Here is a 14,279-nt window from a genome sequence, read left to right on the forward strand (position 1 = left end):
ACTTCTGGTCTGGAGTAGAACTTTCATAATGTAAGGGAGACCACAAAATTTAAAGGATTATATGTGCATTTCCTCATATTTTCTCTTGACAGAAATACCATGTTTTGGATCCTTTTCCTGAATAAGACTTTTTCAGTGTTCCCCTTATTTCAGGGAAGAATTTCTAACCATTCTAACCAATTGTATAGATTTTTGGTGACTTAAAAAGAAACAGTAATGTGCATTAGGTCTGTAGCAACTTTTGCCTTCTGGGTATGTGTGAGAAATGAGGTTATTTACCTTTTTTTTTTTTTTTAAATTTTATTTATTTATTTGACAGAGCGACAGAGGGAACACAAGCAGGGGGCATGGGAGAGGGAGAAGCAGGCCTCCCGCCGACCAGGGAACAGGGAGCCAGATGGGGGGCTCTATGCGGGGCTCGATCCTAGGACCCTGGGATCATGACCTGAGCCAAAGGCAGATGCTTAACGACTGAGCCACCCAGGCGCCCCAAGGTTATTTACCTGATCTTCAGTTCTGGCATATATCTATTACCAAAGATATATTTTCAGGACGTTTTCCCTGCTCTGTTGTAAAATTACAGAGAAGGTTTGGGGTTTCTCACCTAGGTCACAGTGTCCAGAAACTGTGCCTCAGCTCAGATCAAAATCAATATATTATTAGTGATACAAATCAAATTAACCAATAGCTTTTCAAATTTCCCACTTCCTGTTTATCTCCTCCAGTTTCAAGGAGAAAAGTTCTTTCCTACCTTTTAATATTTTGAGCTGCCTGTGTTTAGGCTTCAGGTATTTTTGGTGCTTATTGCTTAACTGGGCTGAAGATTATCTCATGTGACAGCATAGATCTCTTGTTTTGGAATTGCCATTACTTTCTAGAACAGCCACTCTGTACAGCTGCCAACATGCCCTGGATCCTTTTGCTTCATATTACAGTGATACTGCTTTGTCAGGGTAGAATTCAGCCTCACAGGGCTGGAGTCAGTCTCTGCTGACCTCATGCCACAGTACAGCATGTTCAAATCTGGGAGAAACCTGAGGGTTATTCGGCATATTCCTCTTTCTCCCTTACAAGCATGGAACCCTCACTTTCCTCGGAAACCGTATGTTGTATCTGTGTGTGTATCTGTCTTTTTTTTTTTTTAATCTCTTCCTTAATCCTATAATTCTACAGCTTTAAGTGGGGGCCGGTTAAAAAGATAGACCCGGAAATTCTTTGAGCTGCTGAAACTCAGCATTTTTCAGCAGTAGATCTCAGCCACGGGCATTTGCTATTTTTGGACTGACTTGTGTGAGGTTGCAATAATCAAGAAGCATGTTATGTGTTTCCTAGTTGTTCATTTTGCCCATAGCTATTTGGGCAGAATGTACAGAGCACTCTTTGACTGTGTGGGCATGCTCAGATCATACTGGAGTGTTCCAACTCCGGTGTGATGGGCTAAGCTTCAGTGCAGAGTAAATGTCATCCTCACTCTCTCAGGCAAAAAAGTTACCAGAAAATAAGTGTTTCCTTCAATGAACAAAAGAGTTTAGTTTGCCTTTGGCAGCTTAGGAAAAGCTTGGGTTAAATTTGAAAGATGCGAGGCATGCATAACAAATAAGAATTTGGATTAGAGCCATTTGAAATATTTCTCACATTAAAAACAAAGGTTCTTGGGGCACCTGGGTGGCTCAGATGTTTAAGCGTCTGCCTTTGGCTCAGGTCACGATCCAAGGATCGAGCCCGCGTCCAGCTCCCTGCTCCACGGGAAGCCTGCTTCTCCCTCTCCCACTCCCCCTGCCTGTGTTCCCTCTCTCGCTGTGTCTCTCTCTGTTAAGTAAATAAATAAAATCTTTAAAAAAAAAAACAACACAAAGGTTCTTACCACTCAGCTACTTGTTTTCACTGTATTTTTCCCAAAGACTTGGCAGTTTTCTGAATTGTAAAGCAGTGTGCACATATCTCAGTGGTAAAGTTTATGTCTCCAGATCAGAAGAACAGGTCTCTGAGATACAACTGGATAGGAAGATGATCCAGCTTTATGCAACACAACCACCATTTTCACATTTGATCTGTAATCTTGAGTAGAAAATTTGGCCCATAGCTTGATTTTACCATGATTTTTTGAATTGGTTCTATACATGATACATAGATATTTCCTAAGAGATAATGCTAAAGCAAAACAGATTTTTCAGTTTTACCTGATTCTAATCTACATTAATACTATTTGCCCTTGAGTCATTGGATTTAAGGTCCAGGTTTTTTTTTTTAATTTATTTATTTATTAGAGAGCGAGCGAGAGAGAAACAGCATGAGAGGGGGGAAGGTCAGAGGGAGAAACAGGCTCCCCGCCGAGCCGGGAGCCCGATGTGGGGCTCGATCCCAGGACTCTGGGATCATGACCTGAGCCGAAGGCAGTCGCTCAACCGACTGAGCCACCCAGGCACCCCTAAGGTCCAGATTTTTTACTCTGAAGTTTGATATTAAATTACTCTCTTATGACTTACGGTCATTAATTTAAGTACTGACTTCGTTAAGAGATTTGTGGCTCTGCTCTGTACCCTTTTTTTCTGTTTGTTCTGTATCTTGGATTTTAAAACCTTGGCACATCTCTGTTTGTTCTGGGGTTAGAAAAGGTCAGTTTACTTACCTATGTTTTATTACGAATGCTAGCTCAGGTTGAATGGGTTGGTCTGAAAGAAAGAATTCATGGGAGAGCCCTAAAAGGATAGGAGGTGGAGACATAGTAAAACAGAAATTAACTCCTTTCCCCCCCTTATTGACAGTCGAAACGGAGGAGGGGAACATAAAATGTAATTTAAACATTTTAATTGATTTTCTCCATGATTGTATTAATTCATGAGTGGAGAAAATTTGCTTAAAAATATACTGAGTACCTGAGTAAATGATTGTAGATGAAATTTTTCTTGCTTCCCTACCCATGTCTCCCTCTCACTTAACAAACTATTCATTGACTCTGGTGAACTGAAATACTCTCATTGAAACAATGATTAAAATACTCAGAAATGAATGATGTAATGTATGGGGATTAACATAAGAATAAAAAAATAAAAAAAAGAAATTAAATTAACTGCTGTGTTAAAAGTACACACAATGATAATATTTTAGCAGATATTGTCAAACTGCTTTAAGAAGTTTGATACCAATTTATCAGGTGTTTATTTTTCTACAAACTTACTAACTCTGAATGATATTTTCTGTCTTTGCCATTTTTATAGGTGAAATATATGAACTAATTAATACTTAAACTGCATTTCTTTGACCAAAATAAATGTAAAATAATTTTTAGTAAAAAAAAACAAAACAAAACTCAGAAATGGGGGCGCCTGGGTGGCTCAGGCGTTAAGCGTCTGCCTTCAGCTCAGGTCATGATCCCAGGGTCCTGGGATCAAGCCCCACATCGGGCTTCCTGCTCGGCGGGAAGCCTGCTTCTCCCTCTCCCACTCCCCGTTTGTGTTCCCTCTCTCGCTATGTCTCTGTCAAATAAATAAATAAAATCTTTAAAAAAAAAATACTCAGAAATGAGGTACTTGCTCCACATCTGTAATTCTTATTATTACTATCTGGATACATCAAACTGCTATAGATTGGGGTTCATATATGTCCTCCTTACATGAGATTGCAACATGCTTTGTTAAGAGTTCATTCTAAACTACAGAATGAATATTTTGAAGGAAGATTTGAGGGGAAAATGTATCTGACTCAAGGTAATAAAACGGAGAATTTTAGAAAGCCAGACAATGTTGAACTTAAATCTATTTTTTAAATGAGATTAAAATATCTCCAGATGTTGATGAGTTCTAAAGACGAATAATTCCCTTTTTCCTTTCTTAATAGTTCTGCAACACCACACATCTATATGTTTAAGTCATATGTAATGCAGACATTCCAGACAATTCCTTACCAGTGTTGACATTGCTTGAGTTTTCTATACAAATGCCCAGAATTTACTGTCACAGTTTAGAACATACATGTGTAATCACTTGGTCATATATAGATACTTTACCTTGTAAACACTATATCAAACAGTGAACTTTTAAAAGATAAAATAAAACTCCTCTCACATCTGAACCTTATATTCTAGTTGGGGAAGATGACAACACGTAATAAACCTAATAAGTAAACTATGGAGTGTGTTAGAGAAGGAGGATGGCTATAAAAACAATAAAGGTGGGTAAGTGAGATTGGAAGTGCTGGGGGTAGACTGCTTTTTAAAAAAAGATAGTAAGTGTAAGCCTCATTAAAAAAGAGACATTTGAAGAAGGGCTTAAAAGAAATAAGCAAGTTAGCCATACAACTGTCTGAGAAATGAGCATTCCCAGTAGAGGGTACAGCCAGAAAAAAAGCAGGAGTGTTCCTGATTGTAGACTAGAAGAGAGGTTGGTATGACTAGAGCAAGAAAGGAGGGCAGAGTGGTAGGAATTGGGGTATCAAAGATGTAATAGAGTTTCTCAGTTGTCTATTACTGTAAAACAAACCACTCCAAAATTGAGTGACTTAAAACAATTATTTTATTTGCTCACAGTTCTGTGAGTCAGCTATTTGGGCTGGGATTAAAGAATGGTTGGATTTTGTGCTGGTCTTGCCTGGAGGTTACTATCATTGCTGGATGGCTTAGGTGGAGCTGGATGGTCTAAGATGGGCTCCCTTGCATGTCTGATAGTTGGTTCTGGCTGTTAGTTGAGTCTGTCTCCATGTACAAGGGTTTTAGCCTGCACAACTCTAAGGATGGAGTTGTCATTAACTGAAATGTAAAGCCTACTGGAGATCTCAGTGCCGCAAGAGAGAGTAAGCCTTGATATACAAACACATTTCAAGTCTCTTCTGTGTCACATTTGATGTTTCATTTGGCTAAAGCCAAGTCCATGACCAAACCCAGTTTCACAGGATGGAGAAATAGATTCCACTTTTTGATGGAAGGAATGATAAAGTAAAATTGTAAAGAGAAAGGCATAGTTGATTGGGTGAATTTGTGGCTATTAATCTCCCACACAGAGAGCCAGATCAGAAATGCCCCTGAAGCCATTTTTAAGGACTGACTTTCTCTTTGAATGTAAAGGGAATACACTGAAGAGTTTTAAGCAGAGGAGTGACATGATTTGACTTTTATTTTTAAAGAATCATTCTGGGGGCGCCTGGGTGGCTCAGTCGTTAAGTGTCTGCCTTCGGCTCAGGTCATGATCCCAGGGTCCTGGGATCGAGCCCCACATCGGGCTTCCTGCTCAGCAGGAAGCCTGCTTCTCCCTCTCCCACTCCCCCTGCTTGTGTTCCCTCTCTCGTTGTCTCTCTCTCTGTCAAATAAAATCTTAAAAAAAAAAAGGATCATTCTGGTTTAGTACTGAGAATAGATTATATGGTGGCAAGGGAGACCAGTAAGGAGGCCATTCTAGTAACCCAGACAAGATATGACCATGGCTCAGACTAAAGTAGCAGAAGTGAAGATAAAAAGTGGTTAGATTTTGGATGTATTTTGAATGTACAGCCAACAGGATTTTCTGGTGGATTGAATGTAAGGTACGAAAGAGAGAAATTGATGACTACAAGGATTTTAGCTTGAACAGCTGGAAGAATGGATTTGTCATTAACAAGATATAAAAAGTCTGCTGATGGGGCAGGTTTTGTGGGCAAGAGCAAGAGTTCAGTCTGAGATGTCTGTTAGATGTCTAAGTGGGAATAGTTGACTATATGAGTCTGGAATTTCGGAGGTCTGGGCTGAAAATATAATTGAAGGAGGTATTACAATTAAATGGTATTTAAAATCAAGAGACTAGATGAAGTTACCAAGAGAGGGAATGAATGTAAATAAAGGAGAGAAGAGGAAAAAGAACTGAGCCCTGAATAATTCGGTTTGAGAAGAGGAGAAGGAATAGTGGCCCATGATGAATGAGGAAAATCAAGAGTATGGTGTATTGGAAGCCAAGTATAGAAATTCTTCATAGGAGGAGAGAAACAGTAGCTCTGTCAAATGATGCTGATAGGTCAAGTAAGGTAAGGACTAAGAACTCATCTTTGGATATAGTAATGTAGGGATGATTGGTCATCTTCCCAAACATTTTTTGGTAGAATGATGAGATTAAAACCAGTTGAGTGAGCTTAAGAATGGGAAGAGAGGCATTTGGAAACTGAGTTTTAGACCATTTTAATGAGTTTACTTCAGTAAGGGAGCATAGAAGTGGGCAGTAACTGATAGAGGAAATGGGGTCAAAAAGAAGTTTCTTTAAGGTGGGAGATGGGAAAAATGTTGATGGAAAAAATTCAGTAGGGAGGGAAAATTGGTCCATTTCTTTCATTTATTTTATTTAATAAACTTACATGTGCCGGTACTCTTCAAACCACTTTATAGATATGAACTCACCTAACATAAGAATGAAACAGTGACTGGCCATTCAGTATAAAGTACTGTGGTGGGTGTTCTCAGGAGTTCAGTAATGTGTAAGACACAACTTTGACGTAAGGACTCATGATCTCTATTAGAAAATATGAAAACTTGCAAAAATAACTAAAAATAGGAAGGTGTGATACAAAGTAGAAAAATTATATCATTTACAAGTATAGAGAAGGGAGAGTATTTTCAGCTGGGGAATAAGGAGTGTGCATAATTTGATTCCAGTTAAATAACTGTGGGCCTTTAAAGGTAGGGCTCACTTGGACTTCAGTTTATATGTTTTTACCTTGAGCATGGACAGGAGTGTGTGTGTTGTAAGGTAGACTGGGGACAGGGTTTGAGGTAGGAGAGAAGACATTTTCTTTTCATTTGTAGTTTCAAGAGGTCAAAAAAGCAGAAAAGACAACCTGAGAGGTACACCCTTCTCTATCGCCATAATTGTCATCTTCATGTTTATACTTCTAATCCCCATATGTAGGGGAAAGGGGGTGGGGGAGGGAAGGATATATGAGTGTACATGTGCAAACTGCGTATGCATCTTCAGTACCTGAAATACAAGGATTCCTCTGTTAGTCCTCTATTTGATTCTATTAGATATATTTAGGAGCCTATCTTTGATTTTAAAATAGTTTGGGGAACAATCCACATTATTTTTCAGATAAGTAAAATAGGAAAATTTGAGATGTGTAAGCCCAGGAAATAGGATTAGAATATGTCCTTTAATTCTCATTTGCTCTTCATGAAAATTGTAGTGGTTGTTGGAAGTCTGAGAATAAGTAGAGAATACAAACTGTTTAGATTGATACTTGGGTGGAAGAAAGTATTTTATATTCAGTGGAAACCTGTGAGGATAAGTTTATAGAGAATCATTTCTGGAGAGTGTAGAAGCTCAATTCAAGGCGGCTTTTTATTTCTGGTGGTTCCTCTATTGTCTATTTTTTATTTTTTTTTTAAGATTTTATTTATTTATTTGACAGAGAGAGACACAGCGAGAGAGGGAGCACAAGCAGGGGGAGTGGGAGAGGGAGAAGCAAGCTTCCTGCCGAGCAGGGAGCCCGATGCGGGGCTCGATCCCAGGACCCTGGGATCATGACCTGAGCCAAAGGCAGACGCTTAATGACTGAGCCACCCAGGAGCCCCAATTGTCTATTTTTAAAAATATAGTCACATTCTTGGGCACCTAGGTGGCGCAGTTGGTTAAAGCGCCTGACTCTTGGTTTCAGCTCAGGTCATGATCTCAGGGTCTTGAGATCAAGCCCCCCATCAGGCTCAATGCTCAGCTCAGAGTCTGCTTGAGATTCTTTGTTCCTCCCCCCTTGCTTGTGCACACACACACACACACACACACTCTCTCTCTCTCTCTCTCTCTCACACACACACACACACACACAAATAAATAAATAAAATCTTTTTAAAAATGTAGGCATGTTTTAATTATGTCCTGATTGCAAGTTCAGGGAAAAGATTCTTATGGGATCCAAAAGAGCTCACAAAAAGAGGAATATGTATGGTCAAATTATGTATGGTCAAGTTTATCCTTAATTAAAAGCATGCAATTGATAATTAAAATGAGATTTTATTTTCACTTATCAGAGTAATCAAATGCAAAAGTTGATACCTAGAGCTGGCACAGTCATTCGCCTATGCTGTTGGTAGTAGTGCAAATTGCTGTAATCTTTCCAAAGGGTAATTTGGTAATCTCCACCAAAGTGTGAAACATATGCACTCTCTGATACACTGATGGAATTTACATTATTAGTATACCCACAGAAGTTTACCAAGATATACATAAATGTGTTACAGTGTTGTCATTCAGGGAAGAAATTGTTTTGATGCCCACTTGAAGTGCCACAATATTAAATATCTTTGATATCCCCCTCATCCCCAAAGATGGTGCAGCCTTCTTCCTTACCCAAGGAACTGGATCCCATATTATCCTATTTAACAGTTATCCGGTGGGTTCAAAGAAATTTTAAGTTTCCTAGAAATAAAGGCTTTTTATTTATTCTGTTAATGGCAGTCACTAGAGATGAGGTATGTTAAGAATGAGAGATCGAATACTCCAAGATGAGTCTCACCAAAGAGCTATTAGGAACAGAATTGGCAACAATAGGAAGCTGCTAATTAGAAAACAAAAGACTACATGTATTAGTATGTGAGAATGAAATGGGGGAATGGGTAGTCTGGAGAAAGTTTACCACAACTCTACGTCTTCAGATAATTCTTTTAATTTCTAAGAGGTCCGTTTTCATTTTGAAGAACCAAACTGCCAGTGAGGTCACACAATTTGAGAGTGGAAAGGAAGAGAGAACTTTTATTACATACTTCTTCCTAAACTAAAGCTACTTTTATATTTTACATCATTGTGTTTATATTTCTGATGCATACATTGTATCATATATATTTTATCAAATATAGGTCACTTTATGAAAAAATCCAATTTTTGCCTGTTTAGATAATGTTTTCCCTTGTATGAGCTGTGGTAAATTGCTTGCATCATTTGACTGTTATTCTCCACTGAATCGGTTATATGCCAGATTACCTCTGAGTTTTGGAGCTGTGTAAAGAGAAAGAGTAGAGCCAAGTCCAGGACATCCAGGTGGCCGCTGTTCATACCTCAAACAATGAGCAATATCTAAAGAACTACACTCAATTAATATCTTCTTTTGGAGCATGAAAGCAGGATTAGAGTAAGGTAGAACTATTATTGGTTCTTACTGACCAGGTGGTTGTGGTTTTGACTGATCAGCATGAACATTTTCACCTTGGAGGCAAAGGCTCTAGATTGCATTGTTGTTTCTAAAAAGTCTAGAATGGTATTATCAAGAGACTAAGACTCAAGAGACTTGGTTTATAGTACCAGCCCTACATGACTAGGTAGGAACTTGGGGAATTTAGTTAACATGCCAGAGCTTTTTTTTCTCATCTGTAAATTAAACCTGTTTCACAAGGTAACGTCTCAAGATCTTCAGATTTTAGGAGGCTCAGATGAATATCATGTACATGAATACACATGTACAGACATGTATAGATTGGTTTTAAAAGCAAAATATACATTTTCCTATGACTCTCAAATATATAGACTCATGTCTCAAACTTTGCATATATTCTGTTTCTAGACAGTTATTAGATTTAAAAAACAGTTGTTGTGTTTTTGTTTTTGTTTTTTAAGTAATTTCTACACCCAACATGGGGCTCAAACTCCTAACCCTGAGATCAGGAGTCACATGCTCTACTTACCGAGCCAGCCAGGCTCCCCTAAAAAGCAATTTCTTAACTGATTATCCACCTCCCTCCCTCTCTCCCTTCCTTCCTGTGGAGGGAGGGGCAGAAGGAGACGGAGATGGGGAGAGAATCTTAAGCAGGCTCCACGCACAGCGTGGAGCCCTATGCAGGGCTCGATCTCACAACCCTGAGATCATGACCTGAAGTGAAATCAAGAGTTGGACTTAACTGACTGAGCCACCCAGGCACCCCATGATTATTATTCTTTCATTACAAACTGTTTATAGACAGTAAGTGATGGATTTTACCTTACTTAAACTGGAACTAATAGTGTATAGGAAAATCTGGATTTAGACAAAGTCTTATTACTTTGGGTAGGGTGATTATTTGCTTTGAAAAGCATTCATTTTATAATTTCTTTAACCATTTTTAAGTCCGATGTAATATTATTAAGTGTAATAAATATTATCCTATATGTAAATCTTTCATTTGCATATTGTTTTGTAGAAACAAAATCTTCCTTAAGGGAGAGCAATGTATCTTTGAGATTAATATCTGTGATCTACCAATTAATAAATTGGATAAATTGGAATTTGAAATTAGTGTAAAAATGTATAGTGAAATGGATATATATGTGTACTTTTAACATTTACTTGATCTAAAATTTCTAAACCATTAAGAGTCTTAAGGTAAAACTGTAATGCTTAAGTTCAGTTTTTTACTAATGTTAAAATTAGGTGTAGAAAGGTATTTTCTAGGTGCTGTTAATTCTTTGAAAAACAGACAAATTTTCAGTCTACTTAGCTCTAAATTGTTACTGTTAAAGGCTAGTGGTTAGGAATACATAAATAAGTACTTTATAAAAGAAGCCCTAATTACTAGGGTATTAGGTATAAACAGATTTTCTAAATTTAAGTTATCCCCAAGTAAATTCATTTCCTTTTTTAATAGGATTACTATACTAGTAGATGAGAGGTACTCTGAAAACATAGCATATCTAGATTTCAGCTGTGCCTTTAACAGTTTTTCATTATATCTTTGGGGGGAAATTATGACTGATTATTCATAACTGAGTAAATGAATGAAGGTATGAAAATAGTACTAACTCAGACAACTATCACCCTGGAACAAGGTCTCTGATGGTTTGCTGCAGGATACTTCCTGTCCTGATCAACCTCTTCATTAAATCCTTGGCGAAAGAGATTGATATGGTTAATCAGAGTTGAAGATGTCAAGCAGCTGAAAAGAATAATTAAAAATTTCAGCCATAGAATTGGAATCCATTGGTATTCTCAAATGAAAAGCAGAAGTCATCACATTATGTGATTCAGCTGTACCACATTTATGTAATTTACAGAAAGGACAGCTGTTCTTAACACCATTTTCAGTTGAAGAGAAAGCAAACAGGAACTAAATTAAATGCTATGACTAGGTTCTCTAGCAGATCTCTTAACGCTTAACAAAGTGATTTAGATACTACACCAAAAAGAGTCTGCGTAGTGGGATCGTAATTAACCTAAATCAGAGCTCCTGTTACATTGCAATACAGTTAAGAATTAGGATGTCTTAGTCATTGTTTGAAATTAAAATTCTAGAAACGAAGCATTATTAATACTACCTTAGTACCTTACCTTAGGATATTGTATCAGAAACATTGTTGTTAATATGATTAAAACATGAAACACCCTGAGAGCAGAGTTCCTAGTAGTTGAGAAGAATAAACGAAATGCCTAACAATATCCCCATCTCAATTTTGTTTACAAAGAGACACTAAAAGTACATTGTTTCAATTGATCATGGACAGATTTGTCTTACTAAAGTTTTCCCCTTAAGGTTATGAAGACAAGCACTAGGCTATTAGGAATTGTAATTAGGACTTTTCCTTTCCAACTCCCTAGATTAGCAGTCTGCAAATTCTGTAATACCTTTAAAAGCCTTAGCAGTTTTCTTAATTTTAACTTCAAATGTTTTACATATTTTTATCAGATCATAAGGAGATAAAAGTAATTTTTTTCCTGAGTGGCTGCCGAAGTCAGGAAAAAACTAGAAACAGTTCCATACTGATTTTCTAAATAATGGCTTAAAAACAGAGGTCTTCCATATTTATTGCTTCTTAGTCTTATATGAGAAATTTGTCCCTCAGACATTTCTAATAAATTCACTTAATCATGGGGTAGACTATGTTTTAAGGTTTCTTACAACTCTAATTTGGAATTCTGTGAACTTTTTTTTTGGTAATTATTTTTTACATGGTTGTAGAATCTCAGAAACGAACTCAATCCTTAGAGAATTAAAATTAATTTGTAAACAAATACTGCCTAGTAATCAAGTGGTTCTGTAAAACATTGAATACAAAAAATGGAAGACCAATTCAGAAATCAGCCACAGCTAGCTGTACTTAAATAATATAAGCATGTATTTGAGGTGATATGATATATGGTTTTATTTTTTAATGATCTAATCAACAGACGTTTATTGAGCTACACTGTCTGTCTTGCTCTGGAGAACCAGAAGTGAATGTTGGGCCTTCCATATGCAGTCATCCCTTATTTTTTTTTTAAATAATCATAAATGAATTGGTCTTATATAATTTTTAGGAAGCCTTATTTTATAAGTAGTTTCATTAGGACCACAGATTGTTGACCTGTGTCCATAGGTCCTTATTTTACTATTGAGAGTTTAATGGTCTGCTATGTTAATTTACCCATTCAAATACTATACAAGTCTATGTTCTCTAATGGAATACAGAAACCTCAGAACAGGGTTTCCACTCTCTTCTTTGGAATAAGTAATTTTATTGTTATATTAGTGTTTTGTTTTTTGGTGTTGTTGTTGTTTGTTGTTTTTGAGAGAGCATGAGTGAGGGGGTGCACAGAGGGAGAGGGGAAGAGAGAGAATCTTAGGCAGGCTCCATGCCTGCATGGAGCCCAGTGCAGATCTCGCTCGATCTCACGACCCTGAGACCATGACTTGTGCTGAAATCAAGAGTGGGACACTTAACTGACTGAGCCACCCAGGCACCCTTATATTAGATTTTTTTTTGTTTGTTAAGTATTTCAAATAGGTTGAGTCTGAGGAAATCAGGCCAGTGAACATGATGGCGTCTTTGTTGGATTCTGACAAGTAAAATCAAGATTGAAGGCTTACAGATATTTAAAGAATGAATCATCTTTTGTGAAAACTCTTGAATTATAAAATTTAGTCAGATTTCAGATGTCCAGGAACCTCTCAGTTCTCCTTCCCCCCACCCCCAACAAACATCCCTTCCAGCTTTTGGAAATATGAGCGTATTTTGGTTGTCAAAAAGACTTGGGAGGGGAGTGATGCTGGCATTTAGTGCATAGAGCCCATGGAGGCCTTAATGGCCAAAATGCCAGGAGTAACCTTGGTTGGGAGAACAGTCTCCAGGCATATTTCCTTCTGTTCTTCCCTCTTCTCCTCCTTTTTCTTCCTCGTTTAGAAATTGAGGACCCCAGCTGTACAGACATTTGGGGTAGTAATGTGCCGTTAGTACACTTACGCCCTTTGCACAGCACTCATTTGGTGCCATTCCCTCTTTTATAGCTAGGACTTTCTTTTGAGAAAACACTGGTATGTAAATTAGAATTCAAAGGGACATTAATTCTTCAACTTTCTATATTAGAACATATTTAGTGATCCCAGGAGAAGGTGTCATGTTATCTTCCTTATCTTCTTTTCTCCTTTATGGTCAGAATCATTACTACTGCTGTGTATACATCTATTGTGTATACATTGATCCAGTTTAGGAGTGAGTTGTTTCCTAGCTTCAGCTTTGACAGTGAACCTGTGCTTGTGCTATTTTTCAGGAACAGTACAGATTCTCATTTAGCCATTTTAATTCCTCTAAGCCTGATATGAATTTGGAATTCAGAAAAGTTAGTTGCTTTGACTTGTTCACTTCTATATGCTGTTCACATTTAATGTAAATACATTTGAACTGAAGAGCATATGAATATTTGGTTTCATATTTGGCATCTATTAAATGATGACTCTAGTTACAGAAACATATCTAGGAGATACAAATTTTTTTTTGGATCAAAATTTCAGCTTTAGGGGCGCCTGGGTGGCTCAGTCGTTAAGCGTCTGCCTTCGGCTTAGTCATGATTCCAGGTCCTGGGATCGAGCCCCACATCGGGCTCCCTGCTCCACGGGAAGCCTGCTTCTCCCTCTCCCATTCCCCCTGCTTGTGTTCCCTCTCTCGCTGTGTCTCTCTCTGTTGAATAAATAAATAAAATCTTTAAAAAAAAAAAAATTTCAGCTTTACTTTCCAGCTATTTCTAAGTGACTGTTTTTTTCCTTATTATAAATCAAAATATCTGAATTTGATTCATAATTTTCTTTCCCCATATTCTTTTAATTTCCCTGTTGCAAATGCATCTTTATTCTCTTAGGCTAGAAACTTGGGCCTCATCTTTGATTCATTCTTTCTTTAATCTCCAGTATATAGTCAGCAGATCTGTTGGTTCTTTCTTCAGAAGAATCACTAGGCCTTTTCTTTTGCATTTCCTCTGCCACCACTTTACTCCAATCCTTGCCATGCCTCAGTGTTCTTACCTCTGGCCTCTTACCTCTCTTTTTCAAGCTTGTGACCACAGAGCTTAAAACTATTGAAACAGAAAACATAGTATCTCAGGAAGAAATGGAAGGC

At 37.6% G+C, this 14,279-nt stretch overlaps 1 protein-coding gene across 8 annotated transcripts in view; it reads left to right on the forward strand.

Annotated features, from left to right (window-relative positions):
• TMCC1 (transmembrane and coiled-coil domain family 1) overlaps nt 1-14,279 on the forward strand; it is a 251,085-nt gene that overhangs the window by 189,945 nt on the left and 46,861 nt on the right. The window contains exon 1 of one of the 8 annotated variants that reach the window (XM_034996439.1): nt 596-1,102. The exons of the other annotated variants lie outside the window; for them this stretch is intronic. Coding sequence (XP_034852330.1) covers nt 1,076-1,102 — 27 coding nt within the window. The 5' untranslated portion in view covers nt 596-1,075. Of the gene's footprint in view, nt 1-595; nt 1,103-14,279 lie in introns of those variants that run through there. 8 annotated transcript variants of the gene reach the window in all.

This window comes from Mirounga leonina, unplaced genomic scaffold (assembly GCF_011800145.1).
Source record: "Mirounga leonina isolate KUSES-001 unplaced genomic scaffold, KU_Mleo_1.0 Mir_94, whole genome shotgun sequence".
In the NCBI taxonomy this organism is placed as follows: Eukaryota; Metazoa; Chordata; class Mammalia; order Carnivora; family Phocidae; genus Mirounga; species Mirounga leonina.